Source organism: Egretta garzetta, unplaced genomic scaffold, assembly GCF_000687185.1.
Source record: "Egretta garzetta isolate BGI_Z169 unplaced genomic scaffold, ASM68718v1 scaffold782, whole genome shotgun sequence".
Taxonomy (NCBI): domain Eukaryota; kingdom Metazoa; phylum Chordata; class Aves; order Pelecaniformes; family Ardeidae; genus Egretta; species Egretta garzetta.
The window spans coordinates 172049-190603 of record NW_009258785.1 but is presented as its reverse complement, the minus strand read 5'-3'; the positions used below and the strand labels follow the sequence as shown (position 1 = coordinate 190603).

The window sequence follows — 18555 nt, the reverse complement described above, 5'->3', positions numbered from 1 at the left end:
GCCGAAGCCATGCTTCTCTGTCAGCAGTAGCTGCAGCCAGGGTTCAGGCACACTTCTAGGCGGGGGTGAGTTTCGGAATGAATATGTAGTAGGATGGCAGGTAATAAATCATCCACAATGAAAACAAAGAGTGAACCAAGCAGTCCCAGAAGCTATATGGAGGCAATCCGTCCGTCATCAGCCCGCAGGTTACGGCCCAGGTGTTAACAGGGCAGTATATTTATTACCTCATTATTATTTGCAGTAAGTCAATCCAGCCTTTAATTAATGCCCTTCTCTCTTCCCCCAACCGTTGGCCACAATGCTTTCTTGCAGCATATGTTTATAAAACTACATACTGTGCTCAGAAGGGAAATTCAGAAGTGTCTGTATGAAGCCTGCCTGGCATCCTTACTGCAGCTGTGAAAATTCATGGTGTACATGGCTGGTAGTCTGAGACTTGCCAGAATACCACTTTGTCACATGCCTGATTATTTTGACCACTGAATTCCTCTTTAAGATTGTGTGTATGTATAGACACAAATCCTACTGCCTTTCCATTCCCTACTCCTTCAGTGGCAGCTCCCATTTAAGAAGTTCCTGTCTGCTGTTCAGTTCCCTCTCCGTAGGAAAGGGAACCTCTCAATGCCCTCTCAATGAGATCCAGCTGATATGATGGAGGTGCTCTAAACTGAAATGATGGAGTCGTAAAAAAATCCCTCCCACCTCCCTGGAAAAAAAAAGATTCTCCATTCACCTCTGCTCCTTGGTAGATAAATTGCTGTCCAATTGTTCAGCTCTGATAATGCTGTGGAGGCCTCTGTAATGTCAACTAAGTCCCAGGGTAGCGTCCTTCTCATAATGCTCCCTCGTGAAAAAAAAGATGTGCCAATTTGACCTGAGTATGCTGGTGAACTGAAACCTGAATACCAGGTACTGTGGTGCTTCTATTCTCTTTGATTCTAGTGCGGTTTTGTGACAAAAATTCAAAATCTGAAACAGGGGCTTATGCTTCCACAAGTTCAATTTTAAGGTACTGTCTCAGTTTCCTGGAGTGCATAAGAGAAAATTTGAAATGGGAAGGACCCTTAAATGCGCCTTCCTCCAAACTAAGTGCTTCCCGCTTCATTTCTGTAGAAATGCAGGAAAATATGTCTGGATCAGGACTTGTATTAGTACGGCAAACTTTAGTCCAGAAAAATTAGATTTTGGAATGTAAAACTTCAGAACATCGAGAATGATTTGAGAAAGCTCTCGTGACTGAGTGATGAAGGCAAAAGGTTAATAAAAACACCGTCTGGAAGAATGCTCCATCGTAGCGGGGCGGTTATTGCTGTCATTGCTATCAGCAGCACTGAACTCTGCTCCTGGTAGAGCATCAGCGGTCGGGGGAGTGGGGAGGCAAGAGCCGAGGGCCCCTTTGCCCCCATCTGTGTCCCTCTGATGAGGCAAACACCCCCCTGAGCTGGGTGGTCCTCAGCTGGTACTGCCTGGAGTGTGCACTCCTGTGAGAGTCCACTGAGATCAGTGGTGCCATGTGGCGACTTCACCTATATGTGCATGATACAATAACCCCTGACTCACTGAATCGGCTGGTTTTTGGGTTTTTTTGGGGGGTGGATGGGTTTGTTTTGCTTTGTTTTGTTTTATTAAATCTCTTAAATAACAGCATTTTTAATGATTTGTCTCAGCTTAACTGAAACTGTTTCTTTTTGCCTTCCTAAACAACCCTGCATCTAACAACCCTTTCCAAGCTTACAGAAACTCATGTGTGCATTATTGCTTTATTGGTAACACATCACAGCACTCCCCTATATGTCATAGGGCAAGTTCAGTTTTTCCCAGACAATATCAGTCTGTCATTCTTGGAGAGGATACTGTAAGTGTAATCCATCCAGAGACGGCTCTTCCAGTTTCCGAAGTTTATTGCTAATGAGGATGCACATAGTATGTAATCACTGGCAGGAGCCTCTGCTTTGGGGTACAGTGAGGCCAGCAGACAAGGAAGCGGCCAATTTTATCTGGCTGTTCGCTCTCCCTTTTATCAGAGCTGTTTGGCTGGAGTTCAGGGGTGTTAGAGGGAACAGCAGAGGCTTTGGCTTGTAGTTGAGTGGCAAGGTGTGACAGGACATGAGACAAAGCCAAAGAGCAGCGAGTATCTGCATGTTGAGAGAGGGAGCTTTGCATTTCACTGCAAAAGCTGAAGCTTTTTTGTTTTTAAAAAAAAAAACAACCACTGATGACTACTGGCTGAGCTTTGCTGAAGAGATATAGGAAGGCATCATTCCAGTAGGGCTGTCAAAACTAGCATCCGTTTGTAGTAACCCCTATAACCTCATTAATTTGCAGATGCTTTGCTGCCAGCATGACCTGGCCTCAGCAGGCTGCTGCCACAGATAAAGAGAGAAGGAAAATCACCATGTTTTAATATGAGCAGTGGTTATTTATGGCAGGTGCCACTCAGTTTCCAGTGGGTTGCAGGGGATTTTCGGTGTCAGAAGGGAAAAACTATTTAGCAGCCAGGGCATTATGACAATTTGAGACTACTCACAGCCTGCTTTACTAGATTAAGTGTTTAGTTATCTGCAACTCCCAGTGAAGTCCTTGACAGCATGTGGCACAGAGTACCCTCAGCCCCAAAGAACAGTCAAGTTGTGACGTGTTTTAGATGAATATTCTTTGTGCTGCTGACGTGGGAGTTGTGCATTGCTTCCAGCTCTGCGCAAGTGGCAAAGAGCGTATCTACAGCATGCAGTGGGACATACGGCAGAGGCAGGAGATGATAAGTAAGCTTGAAGATGGGTTGGGTGCATGAGATGGGGTGCAGAGCCGTACTGACAAGAGCCATACAGCTTTGGAGACATTGCAGCCACTCCTAGCTCAGGTGTCTGTGCCCATCATGCTGTTGCACACAGTTCAGCTGGAAGAGGACACATGCATCAATTGACGTGTTGGATTTTGATGCTAGGTGAAAGCCAACCAATAGTCATTACAAGCCAAATGGCAATTCTGTATCAGCCAGTCATGGAAGACAGGTTTTATTATGCCTTCTATTAACCATTTCCAAATGATGTGACAACTCCTGTTTCCTTCTGTCCTCTGGCCTCAAGAGGACTACTGGGAAGAGGCAGTCCCTGTTGGAGCCAGGGTTAGTATTCAGATGTCGCTGGCACAAGTGTCCACCTCACCTCATCTCATTAGGATCAAGTTTACTTTGCCACCCCCATATTATAGAGACAAAGACCTTCTTTCATGTAGCCATATGAAAGTGAAGATATCCTCAGCTTCCTTCTCTTGGTCTGAAATGTTGTAATCTTCCTCTGGAAAAATTTATCTTTGGAGCTTGCTTTTTGCAGTGAGTTTGGTAGTACACCTCTCCAGGGTGCAGTGATGGCACAGGATGTGTTCAGTCATCCTAAGTCACCTTTAAAGTGTCAGTTTTCAAACGTATTGAATCAACTGTGGTGTTCTTTTTTTCTTTTATCCTGTCCAGTGTTTGAAAATAAAGATAAGATTGTGATCATCATGGAGTATGCAAGTAAAGGGGAGTTGTATGATTACATCAGTGAGAGGCGACGGTTGAGTGAAAGAGAGACAAGACACTTCTTTCGACAAATAGTCTCTGCTGTACATTACTGCCACAAGGTAAGCAAACGATTTGATATTAAAAAATGCTATTTGAAGGCTCAGTAGCGACTTTTATATTTCAAAGCATGTCTGAGGCAACAGCATGCATTATTAATTATGACAGCATGTGATTATATCAGTACAACAGGAGTTCTTCATTAAAAGTACTACAGTAGTTCACTGCCTGTTTTTAAAGACTAAGGCTGTTTTCCTGTGTTATGGCAGATACCAGCCACTCCCTTACATTAGCTCTACATTGCATTTTTGCCTTGGAAATCATTCTGCTGACATTTAAAAAAAATAATTAACAACATAAACCAGAAAAGGCATCCCAAAGAACTTCTACAAGATTAATATTTATACATTCAAACAAATTATAGTTTTCAATTTGAATATGCAAGTGAACAGCTTTAGAGTAGGAGATAAGATATATGAAAAAAAAAAGGCCAAGAGAACGGTACAAGTGTTCATGTATGAGCTTTAGCATGTACTCATTCTGGATAGGCAAAAGTAACTTTTTCAGATGTAGCAGGAGCACTGGAAAGATACCCTTTGCTAATGACTTTATCCATCATGGTACCCACTAGAATGACAATTTAAGCAATTAAAGCCAAGCTAGCTGACTGGCTGTCATCATGGACCTTTTATCCCTGCTTATGAACCAACTGCATAGGGCCAAAACTTGCATGAAGCTAAAGGCAATGAGCAGCTAACACAATTTTTTATTTGAATTCTTAAACACTTTAATGTCCACTTGAATTCTGATAAACAAGGGTGGTTTTCGAAGTCCTCACTGCGCAGCACTGTAAAGCTGCAGCACTGTTCCCTGTGCAGTTTATTTTTCCCAAATTTCTTTAAAGAAGGCTCTGACCTAAACCCAGCTTGTTCGCTTCCATCCCTAACGTTTACAGTCCTTTAGGATTATAACTCCCTCGATCCACGTGGCTGCACGTTAGAGGAGCGAGGGCTTTTGTAAAGACTAACGTCATTGTCAGATATTGTTTTCTGGTGCCTGGGAAGAATATATTGCTTTCACACAGTGGGGGCAGGATCTGGGCTGGAATTAAGTTCCGAAAAGACACCCCCCAGCCCCCCACCCCCCCTGCTGTTTTAGAGGCTTTGTGGGAGGACAGATTCCAGTCATTCTTCTCTTAACCACACACCAAGTGACTAATACATCGCCTGTCACTAGTCACTGGGCCGTGAGTGTTATGACAGTGAAATCAGCCCTGAAATGGAGATGCAAAGACCACCCTGCCAGCTCACCTTTAATTTGCCCAATATTTTCTCATGTTCTCCCCCTTGTTTTTTTCTTCCTTGTTTCAGAACGGTGTTGTCCACAGGGACCTGAAATTGGAAAACATCCTTCTTGATGACAATTTTAATATTAAGGTAGGATTCTTTTTCTCAGCTTCTCAGAATGGATTTGCATGTTTTGTAACATTTTTTATCCAAGGTATTAGAAGAGCCAGTGTTATGGCAACAGCTACTAAGCAACAGCATCTGGCAAGAGGCTCAGAGGTTTGGAGGTTGGGGAGAGAGCACCACTGGTGACAAGTCATACATGCTAAAAGAAGCTTTGCATGATTTGGGGGAGAAGGTCCTGTCCAGCCACCCATGGGCCATGGTTCCCAAAGCAGCATCTATTTACTGGTAGGAGACAGCAGAGCATTTTGTGAAGTCGGGTTTGTTGTACAAAAGATATTATTGCTGGCTGCTGCTGGGGCTAGGAAAAAACTCTCCTGGCCTTCAGGGTTCAAGTGGCTCCTACAGAACACTCTGAATGTCCTTTTGATCATGGCTGGAAAATAAGCAAATAGAGTTTCAAAATAAACCTAGTAAAGCACATGTGCTTCATTAGGAAATGGCCTTGGAACTCCAGACACAAACGTATACTTTGGATAGTGATGTCAGTGATGTCATTTCCATGTCATTTCTCCCCAGTAAAAGCATGGGAATGACCTTTTTTCCCTTCTTCTTTTTTTTTTCCTAATAGCTGTAGTAAAGATAAATAATGCAGAGATGAGTGTAGTTTCCAGGTGGCTGAACCTGTTTCTTTTTCAATTTTGTCCCTCCCTGGGTAGCTGGATGTGAGGGTGGCTGGGTGCGCTCATCTGTGGGCAAACAAGCAGAGGGAGGGACGCCGAAGGGTTTCTGCTGACGCTTGGGCATCCTTTCTTAATTAACAAAGCAATCAAGGAGCTCCCTGTGTAGCCAAGTATCTAAATAGCCTGGATCTTCATTTTGTCTCCACTGAAAGCCACAGGGCTGCATGCGCTGCCTTCTGTGCTTCACGCTGGAGAGATTGTCTTCATTTTAAGCTGATGTGCAATGGAAATGGAAAGTAACATATGGTAGCTGCCATCTGTGTAATGCTGATGACAGAAGCTAACTTGGATCAACTAGTGGATTAAAGGCACATAAATATGTGGTTTCTAAAAATAGGCTTTTAGAGAAGGCCCATCCAATGCAATACTTGGACGTTTTGCTGTTAACGTCCAGCGTTGGAGCGAACCTCCCCACTCCTGTTCCTGCAGGGACGCTGGCTGCAGCAGCCCGAGCCGTTCTCAGCCGCGCTGAAAACAAAAAGTAGCCTTTCTAGGACATTGTATACGAACCAGGCTTCCGCAGGCAGGGTGACCTTTCTTTCCGCATTACATGCCAAACTATCTTCCCAGCTAATCAGAGAATTCTTGAGAGAAAAGAGGAATTTGGGGAATTTGCTAGCTGCAGTGGCCTGGATCTCCGCACTGTGGTCCTCATATGCAAAACCAATCACTTCCCCGAGCCTCTGGGGAGCTGTGCTTTGTCAGAAGGCTCCGCTCCCTCCCTCTCGTCTTTATGGGAGTCTAATCGTGAGAGCGGGAGGATGGGGCAGGGACGGGGAGCGTTGTCCTCGCCTCCAGACCATGGAGGTGACCCAGGGGCTTCAGAACCACAGCTGCATTTCAGCTGCCACAGCGAGCGGCACTGCTGTGTAAGAAATTCAGGTAGCTGCAACTCCCCGCATCCCTTCCAGTCATCTTGACATCTTTTTCTTGAAGGCTTCCCTTTCCTGAACTGAGCTGTGTTTAAGCTGCCTTGTAGGTATTTTGCATATTTCCAGCCTTTCCTTGGTAACTTCTCTGCAAACCCGAAGGCACGCCTCTGCCTCGGCACGGGTGGGTGGCTGCAAGCTCCCCTGTTGTCCCCTGGTAACTATTTCTGCAAAGGGTGAAAATGAAGCTAAAAGATAGACCGAGCTTTGGGAAGCAGTTGGAATTGCATACGTCTTGCTGCCAATAGTGTTTGAATTTGAGTTACTTCAAGAGGTGACTTTTTGTATTGTTTTCCTTTTTCTCCCCACTCTTTTTTTACACCTTGTGACTAAGATCGGCTTTGAATACTCCATGTTAAGCCCACTGCTGCTATTTCCCTGATGGTGAAGCTTTGAATATATTACTGTGGTTTCTATGTTACTTGCACAGAATTTTACTTCCCACTTTTTCTTTGTTGCACTAAACAGTAACCGTTGGCAAGGAAACACATATGGAGCTGTAAATTATTTATTAGGAGTAAATTTATCAGGTCCTCATTCTGAGAGTATTTATATATGGCTTATACAGATGGAAAAAGAGAAATATTCAGTTTGGGGTTTGGTATTGACTGGTGGCTTCAAATACTCAGTGGAAGGCATTTTCTAGAAATGGAGTGGTAGTCTTATCTGAACTTTCCCAGTATTTATATTTCATTCAGTGGATTACAAAGCACTTACAAAATTGGCAGTTTGATTTTAAGAATGAGAAAATGAACGGAATCCCTTTGTTCTTCAGTGCAATATGCAATTAAATACATGTTTCTGAAGAAGCCAGCAATCTATACATTATGATATACACAAACATGTCATAATAATGTAAAGAAAAAATAAGATCGTAAAAATAGATCCATGTATAGCAACTTAAGCAATACTTTTAGAACAGGAAATAAAGAGGGCGAGTAATCCATTAGAAATTATTATCTGTCCTAAAAGGGCCCCAAGCCATTTTACATAATGCTATACTAACTTGGAAACCATTCTTAAATTTTAGCTAATTAAATGAAGGTAATGAAGCAGTGTATGGAGGCATAATCAGCTTTTTTTTAAGAGTTATGATAGTGAGTAAAAGTCTCTGGAAACAGAGTCATGCGTTGGAGTACAGCAACTGGGAAACACCAGTGTTTGAAAGCTGACAAAAAATTACATGTTTTGAAGAGTTCTGCAGGTCCACAGGCCAGAGGTGGAGGGTGATGAGGGGAAGAAAGTGATCTGACCTGTGGTATATAATTATGTTTTTCAGGGACTCGGTGTATGCAATAATGTTTCCTGCAAACTATTATTTAAAACCTGTGAGGGGTTGCAGCAGACACAAGTGAATAAAATGAGTTTCAAACACTTGTGAGACTGAACATGCCCGCAGATCTGTGGGGTACAAGGAGTTCATCCAGCCAATTAATCCAACAGTACCTTGCCCTGCTCTCCGTATAGGCACCCAACTATCTGGCAGAAACCCCGAGTGTGGCTGTTTCTCCTGGGAGCTAACCTGTCTGCGGAGGTCAAGAGTGGGCTACAATCCTAGGGCTAAACCTCACCAAGGCACTGCAACCTTCCCAGGGTAGAAAAATGTTATTTGCTTTCTTACCTTGTTCATGATGCCATATTCTTTAAAGAAATAATGTGGTGATGAAATCAGGGTTTCTGCAGCATGAACAAGCCTCTCCTTATGTTCATGTGCCAGCTGCTGACAGCACGGTTCACCTTAGAATTTACTCCCTTCTCCTTTCAGCTGCCCGCACTTGCTGCCTTCCACCCTCCAGCTCTGGGTAACTTGGAGCTGCCCCTTCTGCTTGCCCTGGGTTCCCGGGGGTGGGTATGGCTGCTGCCCTCACCGCGCGGCAGCAGAGAAGCCTCTCGCCGGCATTTTCGTCCCATCGAGAGGATATCATCGTTCATAATGCTAACACGGTTGGAGGTGACAGGATCAGACAGGCAGCGGGGCTAAGGCAACCCCAAAGCACTGAAAGGGCTGCCCTGAGTTGATGAGTTAGAAAGCTCTTTGTGGGAAGAGATTCACAACTTTAGGCATCTGCCTTTGGTGGTCTTCAAAAAAGCCTTCTGGCGGTGCTGCCTTCTCTTCATCAGTTTTGAAAGGACTGATGAAGCTAGTTTTTGGTTCATTGTAGGTATGAATTTACTAGAAGAACTAGCAGCAGGGTGAGGGTGTAGCTGCCTCCATTCTCCCATAGCTCCTGCAGTTTGGCCTGATGAGGACCTCACATCCCCAAGCACTGTAGCTCTCCCCAGTACCTAAATCCCCAAAGCTGCATGCAGGGAGGTGGAGAGAAACTGCTGCCCAGTGTGGCAGCCAGTTTGCTGGTCTATCCAAATACCATGTCCTTGCCCTGTGCCACAACCTACCCCCAGGGACACCTCTGTCATGCAGCCTGGCATGATGGAGGGGGCCTCCCTGTTCACAGTAGGGCTGTGACGGCTCCTGGGCTGGGAATTTCACCTAAAAGAGGTGTCTGGCAGAGGTTGACGTAAACTGTATGATCAACCCCAAAATGATAGAAGGAGAGAAAATGCAAGTATAATAGTAACATAATCCTACTAACTGCACTTTCTCTTGGGCCAGTAAGGGGACACCAATCAGACTAACCACTAAAAACCCATGAGGGTTTCATATATACAGAGTAAGTGTATGTAATTGGGATTTACCTTGCTGGAAGTCTCACCCACTGCACATACGTTTCATTTGCTTTAAGAGACCTAATTATCTATCTACAGTACAAAGAGAGAGATTTTCAAGTGGGATAAAACTGACAATTTCCATGAGTGTGAACTTCATGGAACTTATAGTCCACACTTAAACAATAAATTACATCTGGTTTATCATAGCTAACAGTAAATATGAAACATACACCTCCTGACGTGAGGGGAATAAAAGTCCACTTCCCCGCTCCTCCCAATTTAGGAAGTTTTTTTGACTTGATGCCTTAGTTCCATTTAAGTGCCAAGAACATGAAGTAATGTTGGCTTCTATTAATCTTGTTTTGGGGGGCATGACAGTTTTAATGGGAAAAGCTGATAAACATCAGTCTGTGAGTATGGGAGTGGACTGTAACATAAATACTCTTTTCCTGAATGGTCAAAATGAAAACATGAATGCCCAAGTCTGAGTTTCTTAGTGTGAACAATGGTATGTGTATCCTTATATATATATTCATGCACATCCACATGCATTTTATACATTCCATGGCATTCAGGGAATGTATTTTCTTAAGGAATCACACTGTGCCGTGTTTGTCCTTGTCTTAGCTGCATCCTGAACTAAAATAAAACTCAATGGCCAGCACGAAGTTTTAACATTGAAATGATCCCATTCTTCCCCTGATTGACAGGGTACACTTCATAAGGCTTAAACCAACTTCCTGCAAGCCAGGCAGGGTGACTTGATAAGAAAGTGGAATTTAGGGCAATTAAGTGCAATCTGAGCCATGAGAATATGTTTGCAGACTGCAATTGTACACCAGCTGTTTTCAATGACATTCCAGCCATACAATGAAGATTTTACAAACCACATTTATTTAAGGACTGAATTTTCTGCCGTGGGTTGCTCTTACGCTGTTTTGGGGGACTGAGTGAATTCAAGCTATGAATGGACATGGTGAGATGAATTAATATTAACGAATAGGAATCAGTTGCTCTTAGAGCAGGATATTATGAGTCCAAATTGTCAGTGGAACACCTGCACAAGCAGAACATCAAAATAGAAGGTGAAGCGTGAAACTTCGTATTTGTTCTGTGACTTTAAAAATTTTGTGAAAATGATCTTTTTAAAAAAAGTTTATATTTCTAACATAAAAGTATCTGTATCTACATATCTATATCTGTATCTATTTGTAGATAAAGTATATATATATATTTCTGTTTTGGGGTAAAGAAGGAAAATTGGGGACTTTTGTCCATATTTCACCATCTTTGTTCATTTTGGTCTCAACTGTGACATTTTTAGGTGTAGCTATAGGAGTTTAGGTAGTAGAGACAAAGACTTTCTGTATCCCAAGAGCTCACTAGACATTGCGGTTAAACAGGTATTAGAGACGCTGATGATACACATATTAGAAAGCCAGGCGTGAATGATGCTCCTGGTAAATGCTTTTCTTTTCTGTTCACTTTGTGTTTTCTTGAATTTTCTCGTGTGAAAATTCCTGGGATTCAATTTCTTTCTGGTAGAAAAGACCTGAATAAGGTGAAGAAAACCCAGAGAAAACTCCTGTCTCTGATAGCTGTGGGCTGTTTTTTGGATGGGATAGAGTTAATTATCTTCATAGTGGCTAGTATGGGGCTATGTTTGGATTTGTGCTGGAAACAGGGTTGATAAGACAGGGATGTTTTCATTATTGCTGAGCAGCGCTTACACAGTGTCAAGGTCTTTTCTGCCTCTCGCCCCATCCCACCAGCGAGTAGGTGGGGGGTGCACAAGAAGCTGGGAGGGGGCACAGGCAGGACAGCTGACCCCAGCTGACCAAAGGGGTATCCCATACCCTATGATGTCATGCTCAGTATATAAGCTGGGGGAAGAAGAAGGAAGAGGGAGGACGTTTGGAGTGATGGCGTTTGTCTTCCCAAGTCACCGTTACGCATGATGGAAACCTGTGCTCCTGGGGATGGCAGGGCACGTGCCTGCCCATGGGAAGCAGGGAATGAATTCCTTGTTTTGCTTTGCTTGCATGCAGGGGTTTTGCTTTCCCTATTAAACTGCCTTTATCTCAAGCCATGAGTTTTCTCACTTTTACCCTTCCGATTCTCTCCCCCATCCCAGCGGGGGGGAAGTAAGCAAGTGCCTATGTGGTGCTTAGTTGCTGGCTGGTGTTAAACCACAACAAGCCATAATACCTTTTTTATGCCTGTGCTTTATGTCTTTTATGTATGCCTTGTGTCGATAGTGGGCAGTAATAAAAGTATCTGGGAAACAGAAGCATTTACTTTTTAAACAAGATAAAAAATGAGATGTGTTGCCTTGCGCCAGAGAAACAAAGGAAATGCAAAGGTTGTGGGAGTATTTAGTGTTGCTATCCTCAGCCTTTGTTTTATAAGAACAAGAACAGAGAATTGAAGTAAACAAAATATTTGGACATGATCCTGCAATTCCTACATGGGCAAAATTCCCAACAGTCTCAAGGGAAGTTTTGTTTGTGTTGGGAAAGCCGGATTTGGGCCCATTGTTTCCAGTTAGGAACCAGACTTGTGTTTATTATCTCATGATAGACATCTCATGTGCTTAACAGCTCAGATTCCTCAGCTGGAGTCCCTGAATCTGGAAGAGTTAGAGGGTGCCTAGCTGTCCCCTTCCTTCAAGCATAGCTAAGTTCCAGATGATTTCAAAAATTACTTTCTTCTGTAATGCCTAGTTTCCTGTGACACTCCTGCCTCGCTCCTGTTGGATTTAAAGGTCTTGGCTTTTGGCTTGCATGTGCACGATAAGAACGGTAGTACTTTGTGTTTGCTTTCTTTTGGTATTAATGATTATACAAGATGAAGAGCAATCACTAGAAAGCAGGCTCAGTGCCTCCCAGTATGAGATTGTCTTTGCAAGCATATGCGATTCATCCAGGATAAAATTGCTGACTGATGGTTGTGCAATCAGTCAGTGACCTGTCTGTGAATGGAACAAAAGCATCCTTGTTCCTAATCTGGAGGATTTAATTTGGGGACCCTTCTCCTTCTCTGGAAGATCTTTAGAGAGAGAAGTCAAAAAATCATAGAATAACAGGTCAGCCAGGGAACTTGAGAGATTATCCACGTTGAGATCCCTGCCCTACAGCAGGGTCAAATATAGCAAAGTCTTCCCTGATAAAGGATTTTCTGTTGCATTGAGATATTGTTAAGACTACAGATGCCTTGTGCAATTCTATTTGCAGATTGCTGATTTTGGACTCTCCAACCTTTATCACAAAGACAAGTTTCTGCAGACCTTTTGCGGAAGCCCACTGTATGCTTCCCCTGAAATAGTTAATGGACGACCTTACAGAGGCCCAGAGGTAAGAAGGGTCAGCTTTTCCGTGGTGGTAAGGGGATGTCTTTGATGATAATGTTCTTGAGGGTTAGTCTTTATGCTAGTGTTATCGCACATGTGGGCTGGCTTGGATCTTTCCCATATTGAAAGTTCTCAAGCTGCCTTCGTTTGCTTTTGTTTGCTTTGCTGTGGTTAATCAGATGTTAGATACCTGTTTGCCCATCAGTAGCAGCAGCTGAATGTGATGCTGCCCTTGTGGTGCTAAGGCAGGAAGGAGGGTGGGGATCAGCTTTCCTGGGCTTCACATGCATTGTCTCTGTATTTCAGGTTGACAGCTGGGCCCTTGGTGTATTGCTTTACACTCTGGTTTATGGAACGATGCCCTTTGATGGCTTCGATCACAAAAATCTCATCAGGCAGATCAGCAGTGGAGAATATCGTGAGCCAACACAGACCTCAGGTATAAAAAAGGAGTGAGGGCAATGTATTGAGCTGACAAGAGTTCAGAATGGAGGGTTTCCCAGCCCCTTCCAATAAGTTTTGGTGTCATATTAGAACAATGAAGAAAAAAAAAATCTCATTCCCCTACTGACTTCATCTGCTATCAATTCCCATCTGGGTACAGCATTTACCAAAAGCCCTTTTGAAATTAAAGTTTTATAACAGATAGATTTTATTGCCTTGGGGAAGCTGTAACGGGCTCTTTTAACTAGATCTATGACAGTGGAAGGTCTGGTAGCTATTGCAAGTGGAATTGTTCAGACAAGCTGTAAACCGATACAACATATTGGCACGGGTCAGTCCTCTGACTACACTGTGGTATATCACAAGCAGAGAGAAAATGAATGGTCAGAGCGATGCAGCCTCTTATCCAAGAAGCCAGGCCCAAGTCTGAATTAATGCCACTATGTTCACATTTACTTCTACTTAGAGGATAACAGATTAAGCAGTCACCTGGCAGAAAAGTATCAACTAAGTCTGGGGTCACTGATTATAGTGACTCCTTCCAGCCTTAGACATCTATGTATGTATTATATTTAAATGAATATTATCTTGTATCATTTGTTTGCCATTCCTTTCAATTTTCTGCCTTTTTCTTCTCTTTACGAAAATGTACCTTCAAAATCTACAGAGGACTCCACTGTGTATGGAAAAAGTAAATACAAAAGCAATATTGTGTAGATCATTTAAAATATCCCGATTCCCCTTGGGTTTCCTCTAAGTTTTGTAATTATTAGAGTTGATATGTTGGTGACTTCCTTCAGTAATATGGAACTATTCACTGACTAATACAGTACAAATATTAACTTCTTCGATAACCCAGTGTACATTTCCCAGGGTGAATCATATTCTTCTGATACAAAGTAGTACTCAAATGCATTTTCCAGCATTGACTGATGGCCAAAGCCTTGCCCCCTTTCGCTTCTCCCGTTGTAAGAAGCATTATTTTTGCTCATTTGATTGGATTCACACTTCCATTTTAAACTGACAAAACTAAGAGTCTCCATATTTTAAATATTTTATATTCCATTCTCTGTCCATAGATGCTCGTGGTCTTATCAGATGGATGCTGATGGTGAACCCTGAACGCCGAGCAACCATTGAAGACATTGCCAACCACTGGTGGGTTAACTGGGGCTACAAGAGTAGTGTTTGTGACTGTGATGCCATGAGGGACTCCGAGTCCCCATTGCTGGCAAGGTTCATTGATTGGCATCACCGTTCTACTGGCCTCCAACCAGAGACTGATACCAAAATGAAGTGCCTTTCTAAGCCCAAAGGTCCTGAAGTCACACTAGAGAGACAAAGGTCCCTGAAAAAATCTAAAAAGGAAAATGACATTGCACAGTCCATCCAGGAAGGAGGACCTGAAAATGCGTCCAAACCCACCTCCAAGAGACCCAAAGGCATCCTGAAGAAAAGGAGCAACAGTGAACATCGATCTCACAGTGCAGGTTTCATTGAAGGAGTGGTCAGCCCAGTGTTACCTTCTGCTTTTAAGCTGGAGCAAGAGTTGTGTAGGACTGGTGTAGCCATTAAAAGTGTTGTGGAGGGAGAGGTAGCAGGCAAATATGGCACTAAGCAGTCTTCACTAATGCCAAAAAAAGGAATCTTAAAGAAGACTCAGCAGAGGGAGTCCGGCTATTACTCCTCTCCAGAACGAAGCGAATCTTCTGAACTCTTGGATAATAATGATGAGACAGTAAACAGTGACACTTCTCCAGGGGTCACAGAGCCATCCAGAAATGGGTCTTACAGCCATTCCTGCAGGCGTAAGGGCATCTTGAAACACAACAGCAAGTATTCTTCCAGCAGCACTGAATCTGCTTTGATTAGCCCTGACACACCAACGCTGGAGGCCATGGAAGAAGTGGTCCTGCCTGGGGACGCATTACCTCGAAGTTACAGTCGCCCTTCCAGCGTGATTAGTGATGACAGTATTTTGTCCAGTGACTCCTTTGATTTGCTGGATTTGCAAGAGAACAGGCCAAACAGACAGAGGATACGGAGCTGTGTCTCCGCTGAAAATTTCCTCCAGATCCAAGACTTCGAAGGACTTCAGAACCGCCCACGGCCACAGTATCTAAAACGTTATCGCAACCGTCTGGGGGACAGCAGTTTTTCCCTTCTCACAGACATGGACGATGTGACTCAGGTCTACAAGAAAGCCCTAGAGATCTGCAACAAGCTCAACTAGCAGAGGGAGGATGGAAAGGGAGGGAAGGGAGTTCTTCTGTGTACCTTTATGATGGAGTAAGCCAGGTCGCTGATTTGCTGACAACGGTAGGTTTTGCTTCAAAGGACCTGACTATACCTACTTAGCTGAACTCCTAGTGAAGTAGCCCCATAGCCATCTCACACTTCTCTAATTTTGTGTCCTCAAAATATTACCTACTTGACCAGAGAAAAACCTTTGGTCTTTGTACACATGATGAAAGCACATCAGGATCTAGCAGACAAAAGCATCAAGATTTGATGGCTTGAAGTCAAAGCTAGACAGAATTAAAACTGGAAGTGAGGGACACACATTTTGAGAGGTTTGTCATTAATATGGGCTTAGCTTTATCAAGAGATGAGCTGAATTCTTCAAGTCAAATTTGGATGTCTTTTAGAAAGAGCCTTTATTTCCCCCTGAAGTTCCTCATCCGGATACAGTCATTGCACATTGGAAGCATTTGGCTTGCATTATGCAGGAGGCCAAGCTAGGTGGTCACCATGGTCCCTTCCACCAGGGTGACCTGAGAGGTTGTGAATGCGTTCAGGGACACATAATTTGACAGACTCACCCCAGAGTAACCTCATGAGGTGTGTGTGGACAAGCAGTGGAGCAGGGACTCAGATCTGGCCTCTTTCATGGCCATTGCTCTTCAGTGAGCAGGAGGCCCTAAAATTGTTTCCGGCTACCACTCCTACCAGCAAAAGCAGTCACAGAAGCAGTAATGGGAACTGGAAGGAATAGATGTTATCAGCAGCTAAATGACTTTTTTAAGTCATTTCAACCCACGTTTTGAATTTGTGACTCCTTCAGAATGGCCAGCCAGATGAATGTCCAGACAAAGATGGATCTAACAAAGGGTCTCAAGGGTTAACTGACCCTTCAATCTAGAGTTCAGTCGCTGTCAGCAAATGGTGCCACCTTGCTGTTAGCTTGTAGTATTTGAGGGTGAGGGGTAGTTTGTGACCAGAATGTTAGGTAAGGAAAAGGTTGTAGCATGTAGGAAATGGATAGAGGTCAGAAAGTTAGTGGGAAGATGCCTTTCTCCAAATGAAAATGTTTCTAGATAGGGTGTAATGGAGCAGAAAGAATTGAGTGATGAAATGATAATGGTAGATGTGATAACAGAGTTAGCATAAAAATGCGAGCCTCTCTATATGTAGTGTAGCTGGTACTGCGTGTGCAATGATACCAGTTTGAAAAAAATGAGAAGGATATGTGTTTGTGTTCTCAGACGTATCTAAATATCCAGACTGAAGGCTTCAACTCCCATAAAGGTACCACATGGGTCTACTGGATTACCTGAATGTAAGCCTATGTCAGAAAGGCACTGTGTGTTTGACAGGCCTGGGCAAACTGGAATCTTAAGGCCCATTTCAGTCCCATTTCCATGAGCACATAGCCCCTGGCTTTCTTGGAGGTGCACTGGTGCAAACAAGTGGCAGGTTTCAGCCGGTGATGTCAAATCATCCACAGCTGCAAAACTTAATGTCTACATGCATACCCAGAGCAGAGGAGCATGGGGCAAGCTCTGTTCTCACTCCTACCCTGTAACTGGAACTGAAAGCAGAATTTGGCCCACTGTGTCAAAAATTGTAGAGATCATGCAGAAGCAGAATGGAGTTCTTCTGGGGATTCCCTGGGAATCAGGGATAGCTCCATAAATCATTGGCATCTGGGGCAGGGAGCTATCCCACTTCCAAATTCCTTATTCGGTGTATCATGGTACTTAAGTCTGCCGGTTCCTCCTAAAAATCAACTGGGCTGCCTAGCATAAAGACGAATGAGCTTGAATTTCCTAAATCAGTTAATCTGCCTCTAGGGAGAACCTTTACTTATTGTGAAACACTGGACCAAATTTGGCCCTGGAGTAAGCGGCATCAATACCATGATATCTATGAGAGACGTGCTCTCAGGTGGTCAAGTGAAAATTTGGCTCACTGTCCATTTGCTCAGGAAGGGCAATTGCAGGTCATTTCTCTACAGATGTGTACCTCTCTTTACAACATTCAGACGTCCCATCTTCTCACAGGCCCTGCATGTGCTCTTTTAGCCCATCCAAAATCAGCACCCCATTTTGCAGTGTATTTAGTCAAAAAGTTTGCTGTGGCGCATTTCAAAACAACTTGATGTAATCTCCGTGGCCTTTCTGAAACAAGGATGTGCTTTGCAGCCACGGCTTTTAACTCGTGCCCCGGAGCGTAAGAGCCAGATCCTCAGCCGGTGTCAATCAGTGCTGTCCTGTTGACATGGCGGAGCATCATGTCAGAGGGATTGTGCTGATTGACACCTTCCCTGCAGACCTGGCACTAAACCTTGGGTGGGTTTATAGAGGCTTCAGGAGGAAGGGAAGGGAACTCAGCCGGCCGTGGCAGGGAAGTGAGGAGCACCCTGAAGGCTCGTATCTCCCGAGGCTTTTGTCCAGGCCTGCTTCCTTGTGTGCAAATGTGAATGAGTGAGTGACTGCTTGCTGCCAAACTGGAAATGTTACGTAGGGATTTACTGGCATGTTACTGGCATGTTACATGTTTACTGGCATGTTATCATTCCTAGAAGAGAAGAAAAAAAAAAAACTTGACTGCACATTGTTATTATTAGTGTTGTGATTTTTATTTAATTTTTTTGTAATACAAAGTTGACTTTTTTATTTGAATTTGTCTTTTTTTTTTTAATTTATTGGTCTGAAAGCCATTTCAAAGGTATAATAATATATTTGGTGTAATTTAATTGGTGCAACATTATTTTACAGCTCCGGCCAAAATTGTTTCGTGTTATTTTTTTGGTTTTTTGTTTTTTTCTCCCAATCCTTGGTTGGTTTGAGCTCTACAAGGCACACAGGGGAAAACGCTGGATAATCACCCAAAGTGTTTGTATTTTTAATCTGATACTGTTTTTTATTAAATAAAATGAAATTAATGTAACTGTGAAGAGTCTCTCTCTCTTCCTTTTCTTTTTCACTGTGCATCAGCATAAGCCGAGGCCAAACGGTAATGAACTTGTCATGCAGAAATACGGCGGCATCTCAGCACATTGTACCAAGTTGTTTATGCAAAGCTTCTTGGCTCGTTTGTGCATTTGAATGTAATGTGGGTGGCCACAGAGACTCCCGAGCTACGAAGCATTTGGCACTGCAAAACGCCCGGAGCTTTCAGCCATAGAAATGTTTGGTAGAGAAGAACAGCTGACTGGGCTTTCTCT

The 18555-nt window shown here is 43.5% G+C and overlaps 1 protein-coding gene across 1 annotated transcript in view; it reads left to right on the top strand.

The window, feature by feature from the left end:
- The window catches only part of NUAK1 (NUAK family kinase 1), a 55435-nt gene extending 37405 nt beyond the window's left edge, over positions 1-18030 (top strand). The window contains exons 5-9 of the mRNA XM_009649470.2: positions 3473-3624; positions 4933-4998; positions 12547-12666; positions 12969-13101; positions 14186-18030. Coding sequence (XP_009647765.2) covers positions 3473-3624; positions 4933-4998; positions 12547-12666; positions 12969-13101; positions 14186-15339 — 1625 coding nt within the window. The 3' untranslated portion in view covers positions 15340-18030. The remainder of the gene's footprint in view (positions 1-3472; positions 3625-4932; positions 4999-12546; positions 12667-12968; positions 13102-14185) is intronic.
- Positions 18031-18555: the final 525 nt, after the last annotated feature.